The 14807-nt window shown below is 38.4% G+C and overlaps 1 protein-coding gene across 1 annotated transcript in view; it reads left to right on the top strand.

The window, feature by feature from the left end:
- Positions 1–14807, top strand: part of PDCD6IP (programmed cell death 6 interacting protein) — a 63749-nt gene that overhangs the window by 36904 nt on the left and 12038 nt on the right. Inside the window, exons 8-12 of the mRNA XM_049870773.1 lie at positions 843–1065; positions 2349–2472; positions 4678–4855; positions 12808–12919; positions 14044–14213. Of these exons, the coding sequence (XP_049726730.1) occupies positions 843–1065; positions 2349–2472; positions 4678–4855; positions 12808–12919; positions 14044–14213 (807 nt within the window). The remainder of the gene's footprint in view (positions 1–842; positions 1066–2348; positions 2473–4677; positions 4856–12807; positions 12920–14043; positions 14214–14807) is intronic.

The raw sequence follows: 14807 nt of genomic DNA, 5'->3' as shown, positions 1-14807 counted from the left end.
AACCACTAGGCCACGAGGGCTCCTAATACCACCTAAATAATGTAATTTGAACCTTAAATTTGTGCGAGGCATAGTCTCATCTTATGGATTATAAGGGAAGACTTTTTCTCTCTTTTTAAATTTCCTGGTCATGTGAGATACATACGCTTCTTTGTTGACTGGGCTGATGGGGGCACAGCCTTAAAGTTCCGTCTTGATGTGAGGGAGTGAAAGGGGTGCATCTCGGTATTTGGTTCTGTGTGTTCCCAGAACCCTGGTCTCAGGTCTGCATGAGGGCTCTAAGATGCTAGTTAGTCCCTTGGGTTACAGAAATAACCCAACAGCTGATCTTCCTCTTGGCGGTTTATACTTATTACTCTGCTTTTCCCTTTCTTCTTCTTCGTTTTATTGGCCCATGGATTTCTTTTACTTTCTTGACAGTTCACCCGTGTGTTTACAGGAATGTCTGCTATATAACCCCGTTGCCGTCAAGTCAGTTCTGACTCATGGTGACCCTGTAGGGCCCAGTGGAGGTGCCCCCATAGGCTTTCCAAGGCTGTAAATCTTGACAGAAGCAGCTGGTCACATCGTTCTCCTGTGGAGCCGCTGGTGGGTTTAAATCGCCAGCTTTTCGGGAAGCAGCCTAGTGCTTAACCGCTTCCTGTGCCACCACGGCTCCCTGTCTGCTGTATATTATCCTTCTTTTTTTAGGTGTGTAATGGGAGAATTTCCAGGTTATCCTGTTAACCACATTGCTGGAAGTGCAGGCCCTCAAAGATTTTCTTTAAGCCAGTGCTTGGATGCTTGGTTGAGAAAGAGAAAGAAAAAATTTCCTTTTTTCCCCCCGATATTTTTCTTTTTAGCATGCAGCAGAATTGATTAAAACAGTGGCATCTCGCTATGACGAATATGTCAATGTGAAGGATTTCTCGGACAAAATCAGCCGTGCCCTTACTGCAGCAAAGAAAGATAATGACTTCATTTATCATGATCGAGTTCCAGACCTTAAAGACCTAGACCCTATCGGCAAAGCCACACTTGTGAAGCCCACCCCTGTCAATGTGCCCATCAGCCAGAAATTCACTGGTAAGTCAGGTGTTCAGATGCACTTCAGCCTCCTCATCTTTTCTCCAGCATTAATCTGTATTTTGTAGCTAAAATCACACGATTGCTATGGTATGCTCTGAATTTGTGACTTGCATTCAAGTTGTTTAAAATAGATGGGAGAATAAAAATTAAGTGCTGGGGTAGCTTTAGTGAAATTTTAAGATGGAAAATAAGTGGTCATAAAGCATGTGAGGCATACGGCCGAGTAGAAAACTTAAAACTTTGCATATCTGACTACTGATAAAAACATAAGCATTTGTCATTTTGTTAATGTAACATGTATTATATTATTTATGATATTCCCAATTAAAAATGAACACATACGAGTGTGATTTTAAACATGTAAACTTTTGGAGTTGTATCTGTAGAAGATAAATACATGTTATGTTACCCTTGGATATTGTAGATATATGCAGTTATGGTAGTGTCTAGCTGAGACCCCAAGGATGACTTACTTACTTTTATTTAGGAAACAAAGTGTTTTACCATGTGCCATGGATGCTTTTAAGAGCTGTACAGATATTAGCTGATTTAGTTCCCATAATAACCCAGTGAGACACAGGTGCTATGATTATCCCATTTGACTGGTGAGAGTGGTGATGCACAGACTGGCTAGGTAATATGCCGAAGGTCACACAGCTAGGAAGTGGTAGAGCTGGAAATCCAACCATGGCACGGTGGCTCACTCATTAACCCATTTAATCAACAATTCAAAGTGTTTTCTTGTGTGTAACTCTTCTCTTCCTTACCAAAATCCCTCAAGCTGAGTTACAAGCACCCAGCTTTAAGAGCAAAGAAAATTAAGCGCAAGGAAAAAATATAGTGATTTAAAAATTCTCTTCAACAGTATGCTTTTAATAGTGATTTAGGGATTTTTTTTTGGTAGCTGTTTTAAAAAAAAATTTTATTGTGAGATATATAAACACTTGCCAGTTCTCCCAGTAATGATTTAGTTTTTTTTATTGCACTTTAAGTGAAAGTTTACAGTTCAAGTTAGTTTTTCGTACAAAAACTTACACACATATCGTTATATGACCCTAGTTGCTCTCCCTATAAGGTGACAGCACACTCCTCCTTTCCACCCTGTGTTTCCCATGTCCATTCACTCAGCTCCTGTCCCTTTCAACCTTCAGTTGTTTAGTTTTGATCTTTAGATAATTGTAGACCTTTTTTGTGAATCTTATAAAGCAAATATGAACAGGCACTTCAGAGCTTGAGTTTTCGTATGAATATTTTGTTGAAATTTCCCTTCCTTGCTTTAGATCTGTTTGAGAAGATGGTTCCTGTGTCGGTGCAGCAGTCTTTGGCTGCTTATAATCAGAGGAAGGCCGATTTGGTTAACAGATCGATTGCTCAAATGAGAGAAGCCACGACTTTGGCAAATGGGTAGGTAGAGCTGGACTTTCATAAATCAGTTTCTGGAGCTCTGAAGTTTTCCTGTTTGATAGTTCTTTTAAGTAGTCTTCATGAACATTTTAGTTTTCTGAGCTTGGAGCTAAATGCCAAGGTTAGGTGAAATAGCAAGTGTAGACACACAGACAAAACACACGCGTGCACATTTCTTGGGGACGCTATATTTACTAAGCCCTAGCAAATGTAATTGGACAAAATTTAATTATTGAAACAAGGGGAAACATTTTGACCATTAGTTTTTATTTTAGGAGCTATTTATTTGAGAAAAACGAGAAGTAGCAATGAACTCTTAAGATGCATGATGGTATTCTGAACCAGTTTTTATTTCTGGTGGATTGAAGACTAAGGAAGTAATTCATTGGTTTAAAAAATTTTAGTTGTAATTTGCACTCGATAAAATGTACTTATTTTAAGCATATGTATCCATGTTTGTTCAATATATACACCTGTGTAACCACCACCATGATAGAGAACATTTCCACTTCCCTAGAAATCCCCTCATGTCTCTTTCTCTTCAGTCCCCCCTTTTCTGGCCCTGGGCCACACTGATTTGCTCTTGTGATAGGTTAGTTTTACTTTTTATGCAATTTTTACAGCGTGTACTTTTTTCGTGTTTGGCTTCTTTCACTTAGCATAATGTTTTTGAGCTTCATCTCTATTGGTGTGTCAGGTTGATCCTATTTAATGCTGACCAGCATTCCATTTGATGGTTACACAGCAATTTGTGTTATTCTTTTCACCTGTTCACGGACATTTACGTTGCTGTGAGCATTCACGTTCAGATCTTTTTGTGGACCTGTGTTTCTGTTTCTCTTAGGAGTGAAATTGTTGGGTTGTAGAAAGAGGTGAGCAGTTCAAATCCACCAGGTGCTCCTTGGAAACTCTATGGAGCAGTTCTGCTCTGCCCTATAGGGTCGCTATGAGTCGGAATCGACTCGACGGCAGTGGGTTTAGAGTTAGTATATGTTTAACTCTGTAAGAATAAGTTACCAGATTGTTTTTCAAAGTGATTATCCCTTTTTATATTCATACCTGCTCTGTTTGAGAGGCGCACTTGCCCCGCACCCTCACCAGCACTTGGTATTGCCATTCTTTTTAATTTTAACCATTCTAGCAATTGTAGAGCAGCATCTCAATGTGGTTTAATTTGCATTTCCCTTCAACTGAAGATGTCGAGCAACTTTCCATGTGCCTAGTAGCCATTCAGATAGATACCTGTTGAAATGTTTTGCTCATTTTCATTTAAATCGAGATTTCCTTCTTTAAGAGTTTTAAAGATTTCTTTGCATATTTTAAAGGCAAGTTCTTTGCTCCATACATGTTTGAGGGTATTTTTCTCCCAGTCAGGCTTTCTTCATGGTGTCTGTTGAAGAGCAGAAGTTTTTAATTTTGATAAATGGGTGGATTTTGACTTTTTTTTTTTAAAATCCAGCAAGAAAGCAGTGTAAGTTTAACGTGTTTAAAAGGCAGTCTGAGTTTATACAGGGCTTATTTTCTGAGTTCATGGCATTACATCATTTCGTTTGCCTGCTTTTGTCTTATTTCATGGGGATAAGTTTTTTTCCTTTCATGTAAATGAGGTCCCTGAAGATTTGTTATCATGCTGAGAACAGAAGACGACTCTGTGGTTTAGTGCTTAGATCAGCTGTGTTCTGTTGACATTTTGCCTAGACAATATGTAATTGTAACTTTAGTATGTTATTTGATTTGTTACTGACAATGTGATAAAAGACTGCTTTTTTAAAGATAAAATGATTCACTTACAATTTTGATTAAAATTGATAATTATTGATTTCCTGTGTTGGCATATAGACTGAAGGATGTTCAGTATGAGCTTCGAGCAAAACATGCCTAGTGTATTTTACTCCCATAGGTTTTTAAAAACTTTTTGGCTTTTAATTCTGAAATGTGAAGTAATTCAGTTAAAGATTTTGAATTTTATTAGTCGCTTATTTTGTTTTTTCCTTTCTCTGTTTTATTTTTCCATTAATAGGGCTTATTTTTATTGGTAGCTCCGTTGCTATTCATCCGGACAACGGAGAGTAAGGGTTTAAAGATGGTCTAGACTTCTAGGTTGCTATGAGTCGAAATCAACTCAAGGGCAGTGAGTTTTTTTTTTTTTTAAAGACCTCTAGATGATATAATATATCTCACTTTTTTTTTTTTTTTTTTCCTTAGGGTGTTAGCTTCCCTTAATCTTCCAGCAGCAATTGAAGATGTGTCCGGAGATACTGTACCTCAGTCAATACTGACGAAATCCACATCTGTGATTGAGCAGGGAGGCATTCAAACTGTTGATCAGTTGATCAGAGAGCTTCCAGAACTACTGCAGAGAAATAGAGAAATCCTGGATGAGGTACATGAAAAGTGACTTCTTTCTTAAGTAAAAACATTGGGATCCCCCCAGACCTTCTGGAGCCATTGAAGCTGGATGACCTCTGAAACCATTGCCCTGAGATCATCTTTACACCTCAAACTTGAACCAAAAATATTCCCTGAAGTCTTCTTTAAACCAAACAGTAGATTTATTAGTAAAAAATGTCTGCCTTGAGCCGTGTTCTATTTTAAGAACTATCCATATGGGATCAAATTCACAATAGCAATTTGAAAGATTAGATAAGAGACTTAGTGGGAAGTGAGTTTATGTTAATGGGGGAGGAACAGGAGGACGAGAATGGTTCACAGTTGAAGAATGTAGTCCATGTCACTGAACCGTACACGTAGAGCTTGTTGAATTGGTGCATGTTCTGTTGTGTATATTCCCAACAACCACAACAAAAATAAAAACAGGCCCTGTGATCTCTTGTTGTTGAGCAGGATCAGGAGTGGAGGGTTCCCCCTGTTGGGTTTCACAGAGTAGTGGTCCTCACTTGATGAATTTACTGTCACCCAGAGCCTCCCTTTCAGCGTCGAGAGGAGTTCGGATTAAGCGAGGATTTACGTCTTCTTGTTGTTAGCTGCTGTTGAGTCGGTTCCAACTCGTAATGTGACCGCATGTACCACAGAACAAAACACTGCCTGGTGTTGCACCGTCCTCACAACTGTTAGGTTTGAGACCATTATTGCAGCCACTGTGTCAGTCCATCTCATCGAGGGTCTTCCTCTTTTTTGCTAGCCCTTTACTTTACCAAGCATGATATCTTTTTCCAGGGACTGGTCCCTCCTGATAACATGTCCAAATACATGAGACGAATTCTCGTCATCCTTTTTTCCAGGGAGCATTCTGGTTGTACTTCTTCCAAGACAGACTTGTTCATTCTCATGGCATTCCATGATATATTCAGCATTCTTCGCCAACACCGTAATTCAAAGGCATCAACTCTTCTTTGGTCTTCCTTATTTATTGTCCAGCTTTTGGATGCCTATGAGGCAATTGAAAATACCATGGCTGGATCGGGCTTACCTTAGTCCTCAAAGTGACATCTTTGCTTTTTAACACTTTAAAGGGTAAATAAATGCACATTAATGGAAGTCATGTGATCACTATGTAAAATTTGTGTTCCATGAGCAATCGCTGTCACACAAACTGTTCAAAGTCTTTATAATTAATGTTTTCTCTCCTACACAGGCATATTGGGTTTCTTGGTGAACATAAAATCAGACAAAGAAAGTTAGGATATCAAATGTCTTATAAGCCTGCTGCATACATCTTTCAGTAGAGATGGTGGTTTATCAGTAGGAATGGAAGACTCAAAAGTTTTTAGTTGGCTAAAGTGAACTGTCAGTATTATTCTCCTTCTGCGGTGCCTTCGCCTGTTCCTCCCAGGTGATAGAGTCTTCATTTAGATACATTAATATATTCAAACTGGTTATAGTGGTCTCTTGCCAGTTCAGCAGTCACGTTGTGTCGTGCAGATGACTCTCTCATCAATACTTTAATCCGTGATGTTTCGATGGTTTAGTTAACTCTCAGAGGATGTTGTATTTGCATCGTTGAAATAACGAAGTGGCTGAGGGCTTAGAGTGTGACGCTGCACTGATCCTTAGCCCTTCTACCTAGCCGTGGCCCCAGGCAAGGTACCTAACTTCAGGTCTCATTCACCTCTCTTCGTGAAGCTAGATAACGCTTGTGCTTACTACGTAGGAGTTACTTTAGTATTCGTAAAACTATTTGTATATTTCCTTGGTTTTAAGATAATTCAAAGGAGGTTGGCCTAATGGCAAATTCTAAAGGCACCATCCCACAATACTATCCTTATTTCAGACAACAGCTGTGAATTTGGGGGTCCCCAGGGCCACCCTCACTTCAGACCAGCTGGCTACTAATTCAGGAGTTCTCATAACCACCCTCAAGCTTGATATTTGCTAGAATGGCTCAGAACTTAGAAAAGCACTATACTACCAATTACAGTTTTATTATAATAAAGTGTTAAAATTAGGACCAGCCAAAGTAAGAAGCACGTAGGGTGGAGTCTGAGAGCGTTCCATATTCAACACTTTCATTGTTCTCAGTAACACACTGCCCTCCTGGAATCAATGTATGGTCAGACCCGTGGAGTATTGCCAACCAGGGAGGCACACCCAAGCATCCTGTGTCCGAAGTTTTTATTAAGGCATCATTAAGTAGTCATGGATTGAATGATTGCCCCCTTGTTTGAACTCAATGTCTAGCTGCCCTCTCTTCCCCAGAGGTCAGAGGTCAGGCTGAATATTACTTGGCTGAAAACCTGAACTATCTAATCACATGGTTGGTCTTTCTGGCTTGGCCAGACCTCACCCTGTGTTATCTCTTCAGCATAAACTACTAGATGTTGTCTGAGGGACCCCCATGAACCACAGAGATACTTCTTTCACTTGGGCAATTCCAGGAGTTTAGAGATTGACTCTCAAGACCTGGGGCAAAGGCCAGACTTCTCTCTGGAGGCACCCCATTCCTTACTACACAGGTGCTGTGGTTTGGAAGATGCATGTTTGATGTTGAAACAAGGTTTTTTTTGGAAAAAGAAATGGTGCCTAATGAAAGACTATGTATCGATTCTGAAATGTATTTTCAGTAGAAATATTAATGTGAGAATAAGTTCTTTTTATAAATTAAGGAAAAACTGGCAGTATATTATTGTGTACGTGTACGTCTTTTGTCTCTCTGCCTAAAAATGAGGTATTTTTATTTATTAGGTTTGATTTCCTAACGACCTTGTGAATTAGGGTCCCTGTTTTTCTCTTGTACTTGGAATGAGTACTAGAGGGTCTAATATTAAGTGTTGAAGCTGGTGAGTGTTCATCTTTCTGGTAGCTTTTAGAAATTTTGTTTTAATGTTGATTTCCAGAAATTTTGAAACGTCCAGTAATATTTAAAATAAATTTATACTGCTTGGGACCTGGTGGCCCTTTTCAGTCTTTAATTCCTATACATGGATTCTGTCTTCAGTTACCCCTTCTTCTCTAGTCTCCGTTGTCTGCTTACAAGCTCCTGTTAGACTGACGATGGTGGTGCTTCTGGATCAGTTCGTTTATCACTTAACATTTCTTTTACTTTTCTTCTCTTTTGTACTTTTGTTCTTCATTCTGAGGTACTGTTGGTCTCAGGCAAGCTGTTCAGCTCATTAATTGTCTAGCAAGGGGTGTCCTTTCTGCTCTTTAATCATCTATTAATTAAAAAAAATGCATTGATACTTTTGATTTCCAGGATATCTAATTGGCTGTTTTTTACAATCACCGATTTTTATTTCACAACTGTATTTTTTTACAAATTGAGGTAAAATTCACATAATGTAAAATTTACCGAAAGGTTAAAATCCTTTTCAGAACGTGTACAATTCAGTAGGTTTCAGTGTATTCACAGTGTTGTACAGCTGTCGCCTCTATGCAATTCATTTTCATCCCTCCAAAGTGAAACCCTGTACCCAGGAAGCAGTCAGTCCCCCTTCCCTCTCCTCCTGGCCCCTGCAGAACAATAATCTGCTTTCTCTCTGTGGATCTACCCATTTTGGAAATTGTATTTAAATGGAATCATATACTGTGGGACCTTTTGTGTCTTTTTTTTTTTTATTTGTAGCTATCCCAGTGAGTATGAAGTGGCATCTCATTGTGATTTTGGTTTGCATTTCCCTAATGACTAATGAATTTGGGCATCTTTTCATGTGCTTTTTGGCTATTTGTATATCTTCTTTGGAGAAATGTCTGTTCAAGTCCTTTCTGCAGTTTTTAATTGGGTTGTTTTTGAGTTGTAAGAGATCTTTATATATTCTAGATACTAGACCGTTATTTAGAACCGTTATTAGATATATAATTTAAAAATATTTTCTCCCATTTTGAGGATTGTCTTTTTACTTTCTTGATAGTGTCCTTTGACGTACAGAAGTTTTAAATGTTGATAAAATCCAATTTATTTTTCCTTTTGTTGCTTATACTTCTTGGTGTCATTTCTAAGATTCCATTGCTGAATCCAAGATCATGAAGACTTACTCCTATGTTTTCTTCTAAGAGTTTTATAGTTTGAACTTCTACATTTATGTCTTTGATGCATTTTGAGTTAATTTGTACATATGGTATGAGGTAAGGGTCAAACTTCATTATTTTGCAGTGGTTATTCAGTTGTCCAGGTGCCCTTTGTTGAAGAGAATGGCCTTGGCACCCTTGTTGAGAATCAGTTGACCGTAGATACAGATACATGGGTTTACTTCTGAACTTCCAGTTCTGTTCCATTGATCTGTATGTCTGTCTTTACGCCAGTACCGTACTGTTTTGGGAAACCCTGGTAGCATAGTGGTTAAGAGCTATGGCTGCTAACCAAAAAGTCAGCAGTTTGAATCCACCAGGCATTCCTTGGAAACTCTTTGAGGCAGTTCTGCTGTGTCCTATCGGGTCGACTCAACGGCAGTGGGTTTTTTTGTTTGTTTTATTGAGATAATTATATGTTTTTTTCACTTCATTCTACTAATATGGTTTATTACATGAATTGATTTTCATATGTTGAACCACCCTTGCGTTCTAGGATAAATCCCACTTCATTGTGGTGTATAATTCTTTTAATATCATACAGGATTTGGTTTGCTAAGTATTTTGTTGAGGATTTTGTCTCGATTATCATAAGGGATATTGGTCTGTAGTTTCTTTTCCTTTGTGTCTTTCATGGCTTTGATATCAGGGTACTACTGTTAACCTCACAGAATGAGTTAGGAAATGTTCTCTTCTCTTTTTGGGACAAGTTTGAGAAGGATTAGTGTTCATTTTTCTTTATGTGTTTGATAGAATTTACCAGTGAAGACATCTGATCCTGGACTTTCCTTTGTTGGAAGTTTTTTGGTTATTTATTTGTTTTCTTCACTTGTTAAAGGTCTATTCAGAGTTTCTACTTCTTCTGGAGTCTGCTTTGGTAGTTTGTATGTTTCTAGTAACTTGTCCATTTCATCTGGGTTATCTAATTTGTTGGCATATGATTGTTCATTGTATTCTTTATAATTCTATTTCTATAAGGTCAGTAGTAATGTCTTCATTTTCGTTTCTGATGTTAGTAATTTGAGTCTTTATTTTTTTGATCAGTCAAGGTAAAGTTCTGTCATTTTGTTGATCTTTTCAAACAACTGTTGGTTTTGTTCATGCTTTTATTTTTCTGTTCACTATTTTGTTTAGACTATCATCATTTCCTTTTATCTGCTTTTTTTTGGATGTGAGTTGTACTTTTTCCTAGTTCCTTAAGGTGGAAGGTTAGGTTATTGATTTATGATCTTTCTTCTTTTTTAGTGTAGATGTTTACAGCTATAAATTTTCCTTTGAGCACTGTTGTAGCTGCATCCCCTTAGTTTTGGTATGTTTTTCTTATTTTTCTTGTGATTTCTTCTTTGATCCATTGACAGTATAAGGATGTATTGTTTAATTTTCACATATTTCCTGCTGTTACTGATTTCATTCTGTTGTAGTCAGACAAGATACTTGTTTGATTTCAGTCTTTTTAAATTTATTGAGACTTACTTTATGGCATAACATATCATTGGTCCTGAAAAAGGTTACAGGTACACTTGAGAAGATCATGTATTCTGCTGTTGTTGGGGTAGGGTGTTATATATATGTCTGTTTGGAGCCTTAGTGGTGCAGTGGTTAAGAATTTGGCTGCTAATCAAAAGGTCAGCAGTTCGAATCTACCAGCCACTCCTTGGAAACCCTGTGGGAGCAGTTCTACTCTGTCCTATAGGGTAACTATGAGTTAGAATTGACTTGACGGCAATGGGTTTTTTTTTTTTGTTATTGTTGTTAGGTAGATCCAGTTGGTTTATATTTTTGTTCTGTTTCCTTGTTCTTCTTCTGCCTAGTTCTATTTATTGTTGAAAGTAGAGTGTTGAAGTCTCCAACCATTATTGTTGAACTATTTCTCCTTTCATGTCTGTCAGCTTTTGCTTCATACATTTTTGTGCTCTGTTGTTAGGTACGTAAATGTTTATAATTGTTATATTTTGTTGATAAATATCTCTTGTATTATTATATAACATTTTTCTTTGTCTCTTTTACCAATTTTGGTCTTAATATCTACTTTGATGTGTCACCACTGTAGCTCTCTTTTGGTTACTGTTTTTATGGAATATGTTTTTCGTCCTTTCATTTTCAAAATATTTGTGTCTTGGATCAGGAATGAGATTCTTGTAAACAGCGTATAGTTGGGCCATGGTTTTTATCCAGTCTGCCAATATCTGCCTTTTAATTGGAGAGTTTATTTACATTTAATGTAGGTACTTATAAGAAAGAACTTCTGCCATTTTGCCAATTTGTTTTTTATTTGTCATACCTTTTTTGTCCCCAGTCCTTCCATTATTGCCTCCTTTTGTGTTAGATGGGTGTTTTTTAGTGTACCATTTTTGATTCTCTTCTTGTTTATTTTACCGTATTTTTTAAGTTATTTTTTAGTGGTTGTCCTGGAGATTACAGATAACATCTTAATACAGGAAATCTAATTTGAATCAGTACCAGCTTAGTTTGAATAAAAAAAAAAAATTTGCTCCTACGTAACTCCATTCTCTTCCCTTATGTTATTATTGTCCAAATTACATCTTTATATACTGTGTGCCCATCAGCGTAGACTTATAATTAATGTTTTATATGGTCTTTTAAGTCATCTAGGAATAAAAGAGGCATTAGACACCAAAAATACATTAATGCTGACTACTGCGTTTACCCCGTAACTACCTTTCTGGGTGTTCTTTCTTTCTTTGTATGGATTTGCACTAACTGTGTAGTGACCTTTCACTTCAGCCTTTAGTATTTCTTCTAGGGCAGGTCTGCTAGTAGCCGACTCTACTGAGTGTCACCTCTTTGGGAGTTGTCCTAATTTGTTTCTTTTTTTAATTTGGAGGGGCGTTTCTTTGATCAGACCTCCCACCTTTTGGCCCCACCTTTGTGTCTTGTCTCTTAAATTAACATGCTAAGCTCAGTGGTCAGTGAGCTATAGCTGGTGGTCCAGTTCTATCTTGTGACCTATATTTGTATAGTTCACTAGTTAAAAAGATTTTCACCACTTTTAAAGGGTTGTAAAAATAATAGTAATATATGGTAGAGACCATATATGGCCTGCAGAGCTTAGAAGTATTTACAACCTAGTTCTTCACAGCAAAGTTTGCCAACCTTTGCTCTAAGCTATTGTTATTGTTAGATGCTGTCAAGTCGGTTCCGACTCATAGCGACCCTGTAGGACAGAGTAGAACTGCTGCCCCATAGGGTTTCCAAGGAGCGGCTAGCAGATTTGAACTGCCGACCTTTTGGATAGCAGCCGAGCGCTTAACCACCGTGCCACCAGGGCTCATCTCTAAGCTGTTGGCAGATACCACTTCCTCCAGCACTTCTGTCTGCTGGTGATGAGCGTTTTCTTGTGTTTCCGGCCCCTTACTATCCTGTCTTCCGTGCAGTTATAAATCAGGTTTTATATGTTAAACAATCTTAAGTGTGTCGTCCTGGGATGGAAATGGAAAATTTATTTTCCTGTCATTAAGCTGGCGTTTTTTTTCCTTTTGCTTATGGCTTCTGAGTGAGGAAGACCAGTTTATTTTAATCTTGTAAAATCTTTGATTCTAATACTCTTTGTACATCTGGAAATAAATAGTCTCTTATTTATTATTCTTACCTTATTTTACTTAGTTAGGGTAATGGCTAACGTAGCCTTGAATTTTATAAGATCTAAGGTATCATGTATTTAACAAGGAAAAAAAAAGTTTTTAGGTTTCTGCAGCTAAAAATGTTGCATTTTTTAAATATTCTAACAGGCAGCATAGGCTTACCCTGTCTCACTAATTCTCACCTACATTGCATATGATGATTTAGAAAATATTTTAAATATTTTATATCAGAAAAGATACCTCACTGTTGTTTTGCCCTTTTTTAAAGTCGTTAAGATTGTTGGATGAAGAAGAAGCAAGTGACAATGACTTAAGAGCCAAATTCAAGGAGCGCTGGCAAAGGACGCCGTCCAGTGACCTGTACAAGCCTTTAAGAGCAGGTAAAGATGCCCACGATGTTACTTTCACTTGAATAAATTTCAGTTTGCCCCCCCCTTCTTTTGCTTGATTAAACATTTTTTTGCTGACTTATTACTCTTTTGCTAAAACTGCTATTATGAAAACTCAACAGTTTTTCCTCAGTTCAGTGTTGTTTAAGACAAAAAAATACAAAAGTAGTCAACATTCATTGTAGAAAGTTCAGATTCTTATGAAAGGTGTAACGTGAAAAATAAAACAATCTCATAGCTCCCCTTTTCTAGTCCGAGGCCTGCGCATTTTTAAAAATGCAAATGAGGTCATATTATATGTATGGTTTTGGTAATTCTTTTTTACTTAATGAGTTCTGGATAGTGAAAGATGAGTTTTAATAGTTACTGTATTCTTATAGGAATAATGAGCGCCTTCCACATTTGTTTGCCAACTGTGGCTCCCCTCAAGGAACTTCCGTAAGCGCTGCTACGCCAGTTTTTTTACATACTGCCGTAAAATAAAGTAGCATAGTGTGCTTACAGAAATACTTCTGGGGTGGGGGGAAGATGTGATTGCCAAACAAATGTAGAAGGTTTGTGTTATTGGCATAAAAGTACAGTACTTTGAAGCCAAATTTAGTCTTTTAAAGACTGATTATTAAGATTTTGTGCTTATGGTAAATTATTATGGCTGGAAACGTCTCTCTCTAAAAGAATTTAATGCTACAGAGACTTTTCTAAAAATACAGGAACTGTTCTTTGAAGTCAAGTAGAAGCAGTGATCTTTTGAGAGAAGAATACTTTTAAAATTGTTACTGTTTTTGGAGTGGATGATTTCTTTTTACATTCATGTCTTACGGGAAAAGATGAGACTAATATATAGCTTTTACTTGGTGGGCAGTAACCACCAAATGTAATTTGAGGTCTAACTGTGCCCTTGCTTTTATAAATGATTTTGTCATTTTGCCAGGCACAGTAATACAGAGAGTGACAGGAACTGTGTTTTAATTTATATGGTGAGTTGGAGCCTGTATTGGAGCCTGTAGAGGAGGATGATCAACAAAGTCGAGGCCAGAGCTAAAAGTACAACCACCCCAACAACATTATCCCTAGATTCAGTGTTGTGATTGGGAAATTATTTTTTTTTTCACCAGAGGGTGCCAACTTTAGAATCGTTTTGGATAAAGCTGTACAAGCAGATGGACAAGTGAAAGAACGTTACCAGTCTCACCGTGACACCATTGCACTTCTCTGTAAGCCAGAGCCCGAGCTGAACGCCGCCATTCCTTCTGCCAATCCGGCAAAGACCATGCAGGGCACTGAGGTGAGGAGATAGGTGTTGATGTGGGTGGCCGTCTGCTCGGGAGAGCTCTGTTCCTGCCATTACATACACTGAGCTGCCAGCTTCTCTCTCCCTGTCATGCCATTACGTACACTGAGCTGCCAGCTTCTCTCTCCCTGTCATGCCATTACGTACACTGAGCTGCCAGCTTCTCTCTCCCTGTCATGCCATTACGTACACTGAGCTGCCAGCTTCTCTCTCCCTGTCATGCCATTACGTACACTGAGCTGCCAGCTTCTCTCTCCCTGTCATGCCATTACGTACACTGAGCTGCCAGCTTCTCTCTCCCTGTCATGCCATTACATACACTGAGCTGCCAGCTTCTCTCTCCCTGTCATGCCATTACGTACACTGAGCTGCCAGCTTCTCTCTCCCTGTCATGCCATTACGTACACTGAGCTGCCAGCTTCTCTCTCCCTGTCATGCCATTACGTACACTGAGCTGCCAGCTTCTCTCTCCCTGTCATGCCGTTACGTACACTGAGCTGCCAGCTTCTCTCTCCCTGTCATGCCGTTACGTACACTGAGCTGCCAGCTTCTCTCTCCCTGTCATGCCATTACGTACACTGAGCTGCC

The sequence above is a fragment of the Elephas maximus genome, chromosome 27 (assembly GCF_024166365.1).
Source record: "Elephas maximus indicus isolate mEleMax1 chromosome 27, mEleMax1 primary haplotype, whole genome shotgun sequence".
Lineage (NCBI taxonomy): Eukaryota > Metazoa > Chordata > Mammalia > Proboscidea > Elephantidae > Elephas > Elephas maximus.
Note: the sequence above shows the minus strand (reverse complement) of the source record. Positions and strands in the feature narration are given on the sequence as shown.